This window comes from Cucumis melo, chromosome 12 (genome assembly GCF_025177605.1).
Source record: "Cucumis melo cultivar AY chromosome 12, USDA_Cmelo_AY_1.0, whole genome shotgun sequence".
Lineage (NCBI taxonomy): Eukaryota > Viridiplantae > Streptophyta > Magnoliopsida > Cucurbitales > Cucurbitaceae > Cucumis > Cucumis melo.
In genome coordinates, this window is record NC_066868.1 from 7,005,552 (window position 1) to 7,022,513 (window position 16,962).

Consider the following 16,962-nt stretch of genomic DNA (forward strand, 5'->3'; position numbering starts at 1 on the left):
CCAAGATTACAAGGGAGCCAGATAGGACCAGTTTCAGGAGTACTCTTTTCAAGGTAGCTTCTCACTCGGTTTTCAAGCTTTAGCATGAGCATGATCAGGATAGAATGACTACTAAGCCGCCAAAGAGATGATCCCCAGGACGAGAATCAAGCTCAAGCAATCACCGGCCCGTCGATCGCTTTTCATATCTCTACTGAGAAGGAGAGAAGAGGGATAGTTATTATTCCACCAGTGGAATAGGAAAGAGAATACGATTAGGAGGGAGACCGATTAATACAAAATCAAGACCAGTTCTCCCTGTCTTATTTCTAGAAGAGAAAAATGAAGGACTTACAAACCCCTGAAAAAGAAGTTCAAAACAAGAAAAGAAGAAAGCCGTTGGTCTTGCTTGCTTCCTGTCTTTCGGAATTTAGTAGCTTAGGCCCAAAACCATCGATCGGGGCTGGGTAGGTGCACTGAAGATGAGAGGCGAGGCCTGTGGATTAGGACTCCCTTTCTGTTGTGGTTTCAAGGGAAACTTGGTACACGATCGTTTAGATTTGGCTAAACGATTTTTTAAAATTCTTTTACTACACGATCGTTTATTTTTTTACACGATCGTTTAGATTTGGCTAAAGAATTTTTTTAAATTCTTTTACTACATGATCGTTTATTTTTTTACACGATCGTTTAGATTTGTCTACACAATTGTTTAGATTTGGCTAAACGAATTTTTTAAATTCTTTTGCTACATGATCGTTTATTTTTTTTATACGATCGTTTAGATTTGTCTACACGATCTTTTAGATTTGGCTAACTGGTTTTTTTTAATTCTTTTGGTACACGATCGTTTAGATTTGTCTATCGATGATTTATTTTTTTTACACGATCGTTTACATTTGGCTACTCCAATCTGAATGATACTTTTAAGATTTTTTATACACAATTTTTTAGATTTGCTATTTTTTTTTTTACACGATCGTTTAGATTTGGTTATCCAAATTCAAACGACATAAAAAAAGAAGAGAAAAAAAAAAGAAAGATAATGGAAAGAAGTCACAGCGAAAAAAAAAAGAAGAAAGAGAATAAAAAGATTAAACGACGTAAAAAAGAATTATAAAAGAAAAAAGACGAAGAAAATATTAAACGATGTAAAAAATCAAAAAAGAAGAAAAGACATTGAAAGAAATCGTAAAATCAGAAAAGAAGAAAGACGATAGAAAAATATCGCAACGAAAAAAAAAGACGATCGAAAGATTTAACGACGTAAAAAAAAGAATTGAAAAATAAGAAAGATTATGGAAAGAAATCGTAGAAAAAAAAGGAGAGGAAAAGAAGAAAGATGATGAAAGAAATCACAGGAGGAAGAATATGAAAGAAATCGCAAGAGGAAGAAGACAATTTCATTGCGAGTAAGAGAAAAAGATGGAAAGACAAACCTGAAATATTTAAAAAATTACTAACTTTATGGGTTTTGTTATACGGGTTGTAAATAGTTTGGTATTTTGTTACATATATGTAAGTTTCCCTAGTTATAACGTGCAGAGTGCATAATACTTTTTTTAAAGAACATATGTAACATAATCTAACAATCATGTAAAAGATCAAATAAAAATAAAAAATAGAACATGATTTAAGGACCTCAAGCGATAACGGAAAGCCATAAGAGTAAGGGGAAAGATCGAACGGTAGGCACATATCTCAATAGAAGTCTCGACCATGAGGATTAGGTTGCTCTCTCCCCGATTTGGTAGGTGGGCCCACCTAATGGTAGGGCTAGTATCTTTGGTAGGGCGAACAAGAGAAGGAAGCTTTCCCAGCCCATAAATGAGGGGCAAAATGAAAAGTGGGAAATTATCCATTTATACGCTCGTTTAATGTAATAGAGACGAGACTTGATTTAAAATCCTAGTTTGATTTTACAAAAATAATTTAGATAGTCAGATTTTTTTAAAAATATTCTTTATTTAGTATGAAATAGATAAATTAATTAGGTATAAATTTTAAATTTTTTAAAACAAAATCTTTATTTAACTCATACCACATTTTCGTTTAATTCTACATGATTTGGAATTGTTCTAGGATTTTACTTAGGTTTCAAGTACATTATGGGTAGAACCGAGCATTACAAATGGAATGAAGGTAAAATGAGCTTAAACGAAGTCAAATTCAACGAGGATGAAGAAATCATGAAATTACCAAACTGTCACTGTCTTGACAGCATTTCGACACCCTTCGACGCCAAAGCTCGACAATGTAAGGAAGAAGGGTTCATTTTTGTGCAAAACTCACAACGCCACGATGTCACGACGTTTCAAGTGTGTTCCATGTGAAAGTACTATCAGCACCATGACTCTGCAACCTAACATTGCGAAATTTGTCAATTTTATAAATATAATTCCTTCATCTGCCAAGGTATTATCATCTCCGATTCCAGCCAACTCCCATACCATTTCTCTCTATTTTCTCCTTTCTTTTGATCAGTAGATGTATTAATTCAAAGATTGGCATGTAGGTTATTGTCTAAGGTACTCTTTTCTATATATCTCGGGTCTTTTAGGAGTTTTCCCAATTTCTATGTATTGATGAGATTTTTAAACAACCTATATTGTAATGATGGTTTCAATTCTATGTTTCAATGAATAATTATCATATTGACATATGTTCGAGGGCCTTATAGTAATTTGTTTGATTAGTATATGATTTATGGTACTTGATTGTACGTTATTCCCATAACAATAACAACAGGTTAGCTTGTAGATCGCATTAGATGAGTATTGCTCTAACCAACCTAGCATTGAACCAATAGAATGTTTAATAAGCTCTTAAAAGTTAAATAGTTTACCTAATAACCCCTAAATCTTAATGCAATTAGAATTACTCGAATATGCATATTTTTCATCTTATCTAATTGGACTAATTAGTTGTTCGAGACATTTAATGCAATCATTTAATTTTGACAACATTATGATGAACAAGCATTCTAGAAGGAAAATTTTTATCGTAACCCAAGCTAGACCTTCTCACATTTGTTAACACCTCTTACTTTCTGTTTTTATTTTATGGAATTCAATTTTCTTGCCAAACAAATTCAAACCTCCCCTTCCATCGGTCCACGTTTTCAACCTGTGATATAGTTAAATCATTTTGCATGGAATTGGACAACGAAATCTGCGAGACCATTGACATGAGGTAGATATTGGTTAAAGATAAAAATATATTTTAAAAAAAAAATCTTCGGTGAGTAGTAAAGATTAATTAGAGATAAAATATGATTTTATTTTTATTTTTAGTAGGAAATAAATATTAGTTAGAGATAAAATGCAGTCTTTTTATTAAAAAAAAAAAAAACTTTTAGCGTTAGGTAGAATTAGTTACAAATAAAATGTGATTTTTTTTTATTATTATTTTATATGTGATTTAGAAAATATAGATAAAAAGTGATCTATTTTTAAAAACCCATGAATTAAGACGGTACATTTGAAAACTCATAGACCATTAAACTTAGGGACTAAAAAGTTGCATTTTAAACCTTAAAGACCAAACAAACATATTATTCAAAATCTGGAAACTAAAAAGAGAATTTTTTGTTCTTTTTTTTTCTCGGACAGTGTGATCGTAAAAAATCAAGGAAGATGTTATTTAAATGATTTAAGTGTCCAATGACCTAAGACAACCTTATAACCATCATCCAAAAGGGAAAAAAAATCAAAACTTAGTCTCTCTAACATTTTTAGAAAGTATAGATACATAAGAAAATGCTTTTTTTTCTTTTTTTTTTTTTTTTTTTTCTGCCAACATGGACAAGAGGTTCCAAGTTTAAATCTCTCACCTCCAAGTTTTACTTAAAAGACCTTTAAAAAAAAAAAAAAAGAATAATGTTTTTCAACCATAAGAAACAAAAGCTAACACTTTCAACTTTCTCATGCTTCAATCTTGTGATTAAAGATATGTTTAATTTTTAAATACTATTTTATCACGATTTTTTTACTCTGGTTCATTTTAATTCTCATACTTCCAAAATATTCATGTTGATCCATGTCATTTAAAAGATAGTCATTTAGTCCCTTCATTTTTAGATGATTAAAGTGGTTGCAATTTTTTAAGTAAAAAGATCAAACTAAACCAATGTTAAAAATGCACCGACCAAAATTGTAAGTATGAGAACCAATGAATCAAAAGTATAGGACCAAAGTAGTACTTAAACCTTCCTAATGATTCATTATGCATGATGACAGAGACAGACACCACTTTGTAAGATTCTAACACTTTAGTAAATTTCTAAAACAATGCTAATTCCTTGAAGAACTTTAGTATGTGACAGGCACCCTGCTCAACTTTTGTACTAAACTTGGTACATGTTATATTGTAATTTGTACAAATAATATTGTGACATAAGCAAGTTTTTTACTGAAATCTTTAGTCTTTAGTACAAGTCATTACCCTCTAAGAAGAGAGATCCTACTTCATTGGTAAAGTATTACAAAAAGAAGAAAAAAAAGAACAAACCTAACTAAACAAACTAGAGGCTTAAGTACAATTCATTCACATGTTGAAATGCTACAATCCAAGAAAACAAATCCACACCTGAAAAGAAATTGGTATTACTTAATAGATCAAAGAACGGAGAAAAAGGGAAAACATAGAGAGAGAAGAAAGATACTACCTACCTGGAGCTTGTGATCATTAGAAGCTATTATATCTTGGACATGGCTCGGGAGCATTATGCATTTTGAGATTTTCACAAGTTAGCAAACTGCTTCATTCTTCTTCTCTGTATGAATAGATGGGTAAGAGTGGAGAGGCTCAAATGTCCCTTTCTTATTCTGTTGGAATGGTTCCAGGTTTTGGCTATACTTCAACCCCTTTATGAGTCTAAATTTATCCATAAAATCATGTTCTACTTTTGTTTTAACTTTATCATCTTCATCTGATTGGTAGCCACTATCTAAGATGTCCTGCATAGCCAGATCATCATACTCTTCATCTGATTTTGTAGATTCTTCATCAACTGATCCTATCTGCATCATTAAAAATCATAAGAAGAAAAATCTCTAGTACCTATTGCACGCACCCGATCTAGAAAGATCTCATAACTTTTATAAGATACATGAGTTACTCCATTTTTAACTAGTTGGTTTTTAGATGAAATTGCATGTTTTTTAAATTGGTATTAAGAGTCCATCCAAACAAGTATCGATCCAAAAATTAAAGAATTCAGATCCGATACAATAACATTAAACCCATATAAGCACCATCTTGAGGGAGCATATTGAGGATCCCACGTTGAAAAAATGGAGAGATCTCACCATCTATAACTTCTCTAATATTCGATAGGTACTGAGATGGATCCCAATATATATTAATCTGATATCTTCATCTATATAAAAGCTAAATCATACTCTAGTTCTACTACAAGACTAAATCATATTCAATAATCTGAACCTGATGATAAGAAAATGGCACTAATAAATGTAGATTAACTCAACCTCCAAATCGGAAGAAATAAATCATTGTTCCACATGTAACCGTATTGTTCTTAAAAGAACTCATTCTGATTCTAGTTTCCGGATATTAGCCATTTGGCAAAACATATTATCGTCATTACCTCTTCATGGAATATCTTGTTGCCATCATCACTAAAATCTTCATCGCTACCAGACTCAGGTGGATCATCAACCTCTTCATCGCTACCATGAACTGAATTGTCTTCCTTGAGCTACAAGGTAATGTTAATTTATGCACACGAATAAATTATCTACGCGCCATTCAGGAGAGAATTAGTAATTTAATGTCACCAAGAAAACTGACATTGTAAGCTTACCTCCTTAGAAGGTCCATCTAATATCCTTGGAGAACTGCAGCAAGAAGAAAAATATCTACTTCCCGTATCAGTCCCTTCAGCCCTCGACTCGTCGACGCTGCCAGCATGACTAGGGCCACTGCTACTTGGCCAAGCACTGATGCCATAAAGACCAAACTGAAGATTAACTGGTTCAACCTTACCAATCTGAAGTGATCCAAGCATCAAATTCCCTACACTATCATCTTCCTTGAGGCCTAGTAGAGGTTTCCCGTTCCTATCAACTGAATCAACAGGCCAAGCCTTTGCCACTGATCCATCAGTGTTAACAAGAGCCATTAAGTGCTTAGAACCTTTTCTTTGGATCATCTGAAACATGCCTTTGGAACTTAATGAATATGCTACACACTGGTTTCTGTACTCCTCATCAACTACACTAACAGTATTTCTGGAGGAATCATAAAGCTGCTCCCCAGCTTCTCGCCTACGAAGGCAGCTGAACAGTGTTGCTTGAATGGCAGCAACACTCTTGTCAACATTGGTGTTGTTTATTTTTGGGACAAGATGCTTGTCAGCCCGGTTGCAGAGATAGTCCTGAATTGTTCTGATATTTCGAATATACTTCACATACCTATTTTTTGCTGGGTCTAGTGTCATATATTTGGCACGTACAGCAAATCGTTCCAAGTGTTTTTCCTCATTCACTATATAGATCATGAATGGTATAATTGAAGGGTGCTTCTTCATTAGTCCCATCTGCAGAAAAGGATCACAATTATTTATTCGGAAATAAATTGGATGTAAATAATTTAATTATGAAGCAAAAGAGAGAAACAAGTCCTGTACTCAGGCATATATATATATATATATACACGCATATAATGTTTCCCATACCACAAAACTCAAACTTAAGTGAACTCCCTCAACAATTACTGACTCTTTCCGCTCTTCCCATGCAGTAATAAGACGATCAAGACTATCTATCACCATCTCACTCTGTGCTTTAAATCCTTCAATAGCCATCTGTTTTGGACTGATTAATTCCAAATTGTTCGTTACTTTTGCTGACCCTGTTAATGGGTTGTCTGAGTTTCTGGAAATTAAACCATTAGCAGTTTCATCCTTCAGGTGCTTGTGTGAAATTCCAGCCAATTTCTTTGCTTTCTTCCTAGCCTTAGATTCAGCCACAGCCACAGGATCCAAAAATTCCCCAGCATGGTAGGTAGATGACCAAAGCAGTGGGTTTTGTTTCTCATCCACGAAGCTCCTCATCATGTGTCGTATAGAGTCAGTTGAAATCACTGTTGTAATTCCCAACCTACTACCCTATTATGGGAAATGCAGAATGCTCAAATTCCAGAAGTTTACCAAGGTCAAGGACCCCAACTTCATAAGTTCAACTATACTGGGCTATAAAGCTACATGTCAGTAAAACGAAACGTTACCAGCAGCGCTGACAAAGTGGATTTGCCACAGCCGCTAGTACCACATAACAGTACAGTTACCGACTCCTTCCTTTCTCGAATTCTGCAGTGAGAAAATTTTAAATAAAAGATACATGTAATGCAATATGCAACATAGAGAAAGAAGATGAAATAATTGACCAGTTGTAGAGTTATCACTGGAAGATATGATCATGCTTTAAGTAGATGGCCGTCAGATGGTGTTAAGTTATTGTTAAGTTATGATCGGACAACAGAACAAATGATAAAGCTAAAAGATTCTATTGGAAGGGAAAGAAATAACCAGGTCCTTATATATGGAGGCCGCTGGAACATTTCTGATTGAGAAGGAACATTGCAGAAAACTTATTCACCCCTCACTAGACTAGTTATTGGAGAAGAATTCACCATAATTAGATTCATTCATAGATACAGTTATCAAACAAGCTGAAGAACATGCTGAAATATCCTCCATGAAAATGCACAAATATATATATATATATATATATATATATATATATATAATACATGACTATAACAAATTTCTAGCCAAATTAATATGCGTAATGCAATGCATAAATATAATTCACGTCAAAAATTCCAATTTTTAATCATTTGCTGTAAAAATGAGTTTTAAGTACCTGCATGCCAAGATCAAATCTGCCCTCTGGTTGGGACCAACGTACTTGTACTTGGCCAGAGAATCACAAATAACATCTAAAAAAGATTCTCTTCCAACAACAGCAGTCCTGCTTCTTTTATACAACTCGAATGGAATATTGTTGCTGTTGTCACCTTCTCTTGAACCCTGGTTGAAAGTCTCCTTTCCATCCAAGCAATTATAGTATTGATTACCATCACTTTCAGTATTTCCACCCAAGGAAATAGATCCCAATACGTTCCACTCTTCAGGGAGAAAATTTTCAGTTGAAGCTTCCTTTCTTATCAATTCGAATACCCATTTACTTATCTGACCACAGAATAACAAAATTAAAAAAAATATATAATACAGAAACCCTTTAGAAAAAGATTCATTCAATTCGTTTGAAGGACGTACTGACCGCAATGATAAAAAGAAAATGCACAAAAAACAGGCAATTTAAGAAATGACAGCCTTTCCAACATCTTCCAATCTATTATCTATCACTGCAAGGAACCAGACTTTAGATATTCCAATCTTAAGTTCATGCTTCTATTAGATTGATTTCTCCATCTCCATCCAAACAATATCAAAAAATCTATCCACAATACCTATTCCATACAACAATGTTGTTCAGGGCTAAAATCATCACTAAAATACATAATAAATTGTTTTCTTTATATATTTTAGAATCTTGATTCTATTTTTTAAGTTGATCGGAATGGAATGTAATTAAGATTACTAAGAATTAGAGAAGTATTGAAAATAGTAAGAAAGAAAGTTGGATTGGAAAATGATGGAAGAGAATTAGTTTTATATTAGGCTAAAATGCTCCATCCAAAATATGGGTCGTAGACCACATTGTATTAGAAACCCACACCGTTGCGGGCCAGCAACCACCCCCTACGTTTTTGTTTTTAGTGCCCCGATCTGCTCTTATACTAGACTCTAAATTCAGGCAAAATCCTTCAAAGGTAAGACTGCAGTTGCACAGCTGAAGAAACCCATTGAAGGCTAACTAAAAACTCCAAAATAAGGAATTACAAAAAGCAAAAAGATAAAAGAAAATTACATTCTCTCTTAATAAAAAGAAAAAATGAAATTCTTTGAGAAAAATTTACAAAAGATTCCGCATGGAATCTGGAAGTAAAATACAAAACCATTGACAAAACAGACAAATGTTAAATCACCAAAAAAACAGAAATTCCCATCATACATTGGAATAAGACGATTGCACACAATTTTATAAACGATGTCCCCACATTAAAATATCAAAATAATAATAATAATAATAATAATAAGCAGACAAACACGAGAAAACAAAGGAACAAGTTTAGAATGGATCTACACCAAAACGGATCGAACAAACAAACAAAAAACACGAGTACACCTTGAAAGCGTGTCGAGGTTTGCAGCCCATAAGCTGAAGAGTACTCTGTAGAACATGACGAGTGTATCTGAAAGACGTTTTCTCTTTCTCTGGCTTTTCTTCTTCATCCACCACAACTATGTAAAGCAACTTCGCAACCTCCGCCATTCCTAAATCAAATTCCATCACACTATCCACATTAATTCCAAGAAAATAAAACCTCACTGCTAAAATATACAATAAATAAATAAAAAATGGTAGAGAAGGTATCACAATCAAGCAATAAATAAACGAAGAAAGCGATTGAAGGAACGTTTTCCACAACGACATTGCATCAAATCATAGAAATACAGTAAGTCAAACCTGTAAGAAACCAAAATCGATGAAGAATCGAACAGGTAATGAAAAAGAAGAAAAAGAAGAAGAAGAAGAGGTTTAGGGCTATGGAAATGACGTAGGGATTAAGCATTGGAAAGTAATGAATCCATATTCACACAATTGAAGAGAGGAAGAGAGAGAGAGAAAGGAGAGGTTTAGGTGTTGCCATTGTTAGAAAAGGATGAGTTGCAGAAGCAAAAGCTCGAACGCCATGGAAATGGATTTTGAAGCTCTTTATTTATTTATATTTTTCTTCTAAGATGGAATTTGAATTACGAATTTAGCCTTTGGTCCGCGCGAGAATTTCAACTGCCGTGAAACAACTACACGTTTTCGACGTTTTTAAGAGAAATGGGACCGTGATGACATTTTGGTAATTTGAATGTACTTTTGAGGGTAATTATGTGGCTGTGGAATCAATGAATTGAATTGGTCAAAATGTTGTAAAACACACTACGATTTAATTGTCAATTCTTGTGGTGAAAATTTTATAATATTTTTTTAAAAAAATTAAATTTCAAATTTGGTTCTCTCGGACAAAAAAAAAAAAAATCAAACTTAATTTAACTAGAAATCACTATTTTTTTTAGAAAATAATTGGAATTCAAGAATTAAACCTCTCACTTCTAACGTAGAAGATTAAGTCAATTATCATTCAAATAAAAGATAGTTGCAAATGTAGCAATTATATTAGAAATAATTAAGTATATAACAACATTTTAAAAAAATTTCAAATATAGCAAAATTTGTCAAAATTTATCAATGATAGGAGTCTATCACTGATAGACCATGTAGCAAATGTTGGTCTATCACTGATAAACCATAGGAGTCTATCAACGATAGAAGTCTATCACTGATAGATTTTGCTATATTTACAATTTTTTTAAAATATTGCTATATAGTTAATAACTATTCTAAAAATTATTATCCATTCTAATTACCCTTCAAATAAATTTTTTTGGAACGATACTTGTGGTTTAATGGACTAAATTACAACTACTAAAAGAATAAGATTAAACTATAATTTTTTATACCAAATTTACTATTTTAAATTTTAAATAACTTTATGCAAAAACTAGTGAACCTAGAATAGTTACTTGGAATCTAAATCTAATGTTAGGTCTCTTTATCTCAACCATGGAATAAGAGTCAACATATACATTTAGGTCATGTTTACCAAATCGTAGTAAAAATTGACGTAATCATTATGAAATTCAACTGATGGATCAATGATAATAAACTTAAATTGCAAGCATAATTGAATTTTTTATATCACATATACTTAAAATTATGAGTTTTGTAAAATTTACTATTATTATTATCCTTGCCTCTACCTCTAAGGGTCAAAATATGCCAACATTGGTAACAGTAACAATAAATATGTCAAAATTGAAAGTCGTAACGTCTTAGTAAAGGTAACGATAGAATGTAATTATCAGACATAATTGAATTGTGTTATTTCATTACTATAACACCCCAAATTAAGGTAATTTATTTTAATTATCTTAAGTTTAATTTTGACTAATGTTGGAATTATTTTTGGTGTTATATGATTTAATTGTGAAAATCCTTGATTTGTAGGAATTAGAATTAATTAGATATTTTGAGAAAATATCTAATTAATTGGATTTGGATTTAATGATTGATTTGATTTGTTTTTGTTTGTGTTAGGAGATTTGTATTTAAGAGAATTTTGGATAGTTATATAGGAGTATATAATTATTTGAATTTAAACTTTAAAATAATTGTATTATGAAAATAATATAATTACTTTTGAGTGGGTTATTATTTTGGAAAGAAAAAGTGATGTGATTGGGTGAGAAGATAGAAGTATTGATTTTATTTTAGGAAAATTAAAAAGAAGATGAAAAGAAGATTTGGTAGGTGTTAACCGAAGAGAGAGAAATAAAAATAATAGTAATATTAACATTATTATTATTATTTAATAGAGCACGGGGAATTGTGCACTTCATCCTTTTCAATTGGAACCCTAATCTCACAAAGGGAAAGAAAAAAAACCCTGGCCGCCCATCGCCGCTGCCATCTCCTTGGCCGCAAGCCGCCTGTCTTAGTCCCGCGTCATGCACCGCCGATCGAAGCTCAGCTGTCGAGAAGATCGTCTCTGCCTCACCGTCGCAAGCATCGTTGAGCCTTCTCTATTTCGTTTCGCGTCTGTCGTGTCTCCTCCACCGCAGTCGGGTGTTCTACCGCGTCGTCTACCAAGTAGCCATTCGATGTCGAGCATCAAATCGAGTCGTCTTCGTCGATCGTCCGTAGCGAAGCCATCCGCCCATCGATCCGTTCGTCGCAAGTCGCACGCGAAGTTCGAGCGTCTTCAACGTACAAAGAGCCGATCACGCGTGCAGTCCGAGCCGGGTTCGTCTTCGCATCGAGCCTCCGCTAGTCGCAACCCTCTTCAAGACATGTGCAGCCTGACCGAGCCGCCCTTACGTGTGCAAGCCTTCTACCCGAGCCGTATTTCCTGCCTTAGTCGAGCCGAACCCTGTTTTCCAAGCCATTTGAGCCGTCAAGCTTAATTTTTGACCCTTTTTCACCAATTTTTGGTAAGTTTTATTTGGGTTTGGTTTAATGCCCAACAAAGAGTAATTTTGGACCCTAAATAATTTAATTTTTGGATTATTTAGTTAGATTGTATCTGGAAGTTTGAACTGTGGATTTTTCCTAACCAAGGATAAGTTGGATTCAACCTCAACTTTGGGTAAGTTGAAATAATTGAACTTTTGGGTCTTTAAGCAACAAGTAAATTTATTTTCTTAGTATTTTACCCTTAATGTTTAGGATCTTTCTTGGGAATCTTGACCTAGCTGTCAGGATTTTATTTCTTTGGATTAAGCTAATTTCCAAGTAGGAGATTCTCCTACTAGACCTTCAAATGGAAGAAAGTGCTTGCATGTAATTTTCCGTTATACGTTGATGTAGCTAAGATGCATGATGAATTTATGTTGTGATAACTGATAACGAGAACAAAGTTTATGTTTATGTTAACTGTTAGTTATGACATGGTAGTGTGATGATGATCACGTTATACGATTAATATTCATGTCATGCTTATGATGTTATATTATGCTGCATGCTATTAGATAGGGTGTACTGTTACTTTTTCTATTAGAGTCGTACCCACATGGGTGTTCCTCGGGATCACCTCCTTTTTATGACTGTGTAGTCCGACGGGATCACTAGTCCACTATGAGATGATATGTATATGAGTGACTCGACGGGGTCACTTACAGCCCAATTGTCTTAATGTTTCTTTCGAGATTCATTAAAGACCAGTTTGTCGTAGGTGTTCCTTATGTTCACCGAAGACCAGTTTTTTCTTAGGTGTTCCTTTGGGATCACCGAAGACCAGAGATGTTCCTACGGGATCATAGATTGCACGTGTTCGAGAACATGTCAGATAGGGGTACCACTTTACAGGACTCTAATAAGAAGTTAACAGCCACCTAGCGGGACTAGTATTTTTATACTCACTCTCTTGTGTTAAATTTTCAGGCAGAGGTAGAGGTAAGAGCAGAGGAAAGCTAGTGAATGATAAGAAGTGACCATGGCATGGCATAGGGGACCACTTTTGCTTCCGCCTTATGTTATTCGATTTGATTTCAGTATTTATGCACTTTTATTTCTTTTATTTTTTTAGAACTAGATAGGACCCGAGTTAGGAACTTACTTTTAGATTTATTTTTACTTACGTTATTTATTTATGATTTTAAATGAGTATTTGAAGTTTTGATCATGAACTTTTGTTTTACCTTCCAATTTAATTTTAAAAATATATATATTTTTTCTTTTAAATAGTAATGACCTTAACTTAGTATAAAGAGTTGGGTCGTTACCATTACAAATTTAGATATGGGCTCCATGTACTTATACAATTTCATTACACGAGTAAACAATCCAAGAATAGTCAAAGGTAACCCAATTTTTTTTTTTATTCTCATTCATCTATTACATTTCCATCGAGGTAAATGTTGACCTTAATTTATAGTGTTTAGTAAAACAAAATAATAGAATAATCTAAATTTAAAGTTTGTGTTATTGATTTTGAAATTAGAAGTTGGAATCTCTTAGCTGATATTTGATATAAAAAAGGAGTTGTATGATCTAGAATCGATTGAAGAATCTCATTCACATTATTTATTATGTAGATTTTGTTCCATCATGATTTTTTTATATTAATTATAATACATTCTTTTATCTCTCTCTTCTTTTAAAAGAACGGGTTTACTACTTTACAATACACTTTTTCTTTGTCTTATCTAAAACTATTTTTTTGTTTAAAAAACTTATTTTAATTATTGTTTTGCTACATATTTGCATCATAATATACACAAACAATTATCGATTGTGGTCTATTACAGATAGAGTATGCTATTTTGTTGTCTTTGAAAGACGATCTATTTTTTTAGAAAAATTATTGACTATAATGTTAACGATCGTATCGAAATATTAGTTAAATATCCTTTGGCACCAACTTAAGTAATCCAAAGTTTAGTTTAAAAGATTTTGTAGATGCTTGAAAATAAAGAAAGTAGGAGAATAACATGTCTGGGATAAAATTCTATTGTTCATTGTGAATGAAAATCTTATCACGATTTGAAGGTAATAAATTGTGTTTGTATTTATCTTATATTAAAACCAAATATGATAACCTCAAATAAATTTTAATCGATTAATTAATTAGAAGTGAAAAGAGTCATTTTAATTGGATGATCTATTAAAGAGTGAATATATATATATATATTAAGTTAGATTATGAGAAAGTTTCGTGAATAACAAAAAAAAAAAAAAAAAAAAAAAAGTTAGAAATTAAATATTTTATAAATATTACATCAATTTTTTTTCTATATTTAAAGATATTTTTTAAAATAACTAATAAAAAAATTATCTTTTTATACTAAGTTAAGATGACTAGGGCTAAAATATTTTTTTATAATCTCATATTCCTTCCAGCTTTTTTACTATATTTTGTAAATAATTTCATTTTTTTTAATTAAGTAGAATTCATTATATTAATTATAAAATTTGTTGGGATCTTTTAAAAATATAACAAAGTGGCAAAATATTTATATTATATAGAACAATTTCAAAAATGAAAAACGGTCACGGACCCACAATAGAAAATACCAAAAAAACCCGTCAACAACGCACGTAATAAATTTGGTTACAAGATCGTTTAGATTTAGCTATTGTTTGGTACACGATCGTTTAGATTTGGATAGCCAAACCTAAACGACTTTTTTTCAAGATTCTCTATATACGATCGTTTAATTTGATTATACAATTGTTTAGATTTTATTATTATTTGGTACGTGATCGTTTAGATTTGGATAGCCAAATCTAAACGATTTTTTTTCAAGATTCTCGATACACGATCATTTAGTTTGATTACACGATTGTTTATATTTGACTATTATTTGGTACATGATCGTTTAAATTTGATCGTTTAGATTTGACTTTTTTTTTTTCAAAATTCATTAGTACACGATCGTTTAGATTTGACTACACAATCATTTTTTTTACACAATCGTTTAGATTTGACTATTTTTTGTACACGATTGTTTAGATTTTGCTATTTTTTGTACATAATCTTTATCAATATTTATCTGACTTACAAAACTCATCAAATACCACTATTTTATAGCCAATTTAGCAAGCTCAAGCATGAGATGGATTACACGCCTACTAAAGGTTGGTATCTTCAAGACATGACAAAGAGGTTAGATATAGAGGGAAATGACATATGCAATGCTATGACACTATGACCCATCTGTTGCCATGTACTCGAGACGACGCAGAGCGGCCGATGTCCTTAAGAAGGGTTTAATTTTAAAAAAAAGAGAGTCGCCACCAATTTTTTTTACGGTGTGATTGGACACCGAAATAAAGTAAATCATTTTAACTAAAATAAAAATTGGTCTACGAAAAAATTAGAGTGGAGTTCGGAAGTCATTTATGTACGGAAAAGGTGTTAGCACCTCGTAACAACCATTTTAGAAAACGATGACCAAATTTAATGTCTTGAATAAAATTCATTTTTTAAAAAAGAATTATGTCTTATTTCATTGCTCACCATCCCAATATTTGGAGCAATGATCCCATAAAATAAGTGGGATATGACACCCATTACTTAGAATATATTGAGGAAAAAGTCTTCACCTTAGGAGAATGAGAAATTATTACAATTTCTCAAATTCTATCATAGGCTAGTCTTTGAATAGAGTTTTTTTTTTTTAAAAAAAAACATTGATTAAATTTATTTTTTTTCTTGGGATCAAATCTCGGACTCCCAAAGATATTGATCCCTCATCTTAAGAATCTATAAATAACGGATTCCTATAAATTTCTAGATTCAATCGTAAGATTTTTTTTAGCGAAATTGGTGTGGCTTATTATAAAAAAAAAGTATATTATGAAACCTTATGAAATATATATTTAATTTTGAGTTTAAAAAAAATAATTTTAAAGCAAAAAAAAGTATATTCTAAATGGTTTAAAGAGAAAATTAAAAAAAAATCGAAATTACATACAATTATAGTTAAAAGTATTTTAAAAATTTAAGTTTAAATTGATATAATTATTATTTTATAGTTTAAATTAACCCAACTCCTATCATGATGTAAATCGGTATTTTCCCTAAAAAGAATATTAAAAAGATTCTTCTAAGTGACTATTCATAATCGAATCGAATTAAAATATTAATCCAAATAAATAGTTGTTTGCTTTTAGGAAACAATAAGTAATATTATAGTCATGGAAAAGGGAATTTTTGTAGTATCTTAATTTTAAGTTATCCTAGTTGACTAATTAAATATATTTCAAATTTTGTCAGCTAATTAAGTAATTGCATTCCTTTACTAAATTTTTATTTAGAAAAACAAATGAAGTAAATATTTTAATTATACAATATTATTGATTCATAAAAAATAAATATATTAATTTTATTAAGAGGTTTTTTAAAAAATAGAACAAATGCGAAAATATTTGCACTCTATAGAAAAATTTTGAAAAAAGAAAGAGCTTACAAGCTTACAACGTGAAATAACAAAAATACACATGCGATGAATCCACTCATGTGAAAAAACAATTATTTACCGAGTCTATACGATCTTGTACTCGTATATTAAGTATAAACGATCATGTACCCTTGTAACTAGTCATGATCTTGTGTTCAATCTAAACGATCTTATACTAAATTTAAACAATCTTGTACCATATCTAAATAATCTTGTATCCTTGTATATCCAATCTAAACGATCTTGTACTCTTGTATCAGTCTAAATGATCTTGTACTCTTATACCTAGTTTAAACGATCTTGTACCAAATCTAAAT

At 31.8% G+C, this 16,962-nt stretch overlaps 1 protein-coding gene across 1 annotated transcript; it reads right to left on the reverse strand.

The window, feature by feature from the left end:
* Positions 1–4,366: 4,366 nt before the first annotated feature.
* Positions 4,367–9,976, reverse strand: LOC103502490 (P-loop NTPase domain-containing protein LPA1 homolog 1-like). The gene is made up of 9 exons (XM_051079960.1): positions 9,597–9,976; positions 9,255–9,403; positions 7,866–8,194; positions 7,228–7,309; positions 6,677–7,108; positions 5,804–6,538; positions 5,588–5,698; positions 4,650–5,000; positions 4,367–4,566 (listed from the first exon to the last, which is right to left on the reverse strand). The coding sequence occupies exons 1-8, from the start codon at positions 9,700–9,702 to the stop codon at positions 4,728–4,730; spliced, it is 2,217 nt and encodes a 738-aa protein (XP_050935917.1). The 5' UTR covers positions 9,703–9,976; the 3' UTR covers positions 4,367–4,566; positions 4,650–4,727.
* Positions 9,977–16,962: the final 6,986 nt, after the last annotated feature.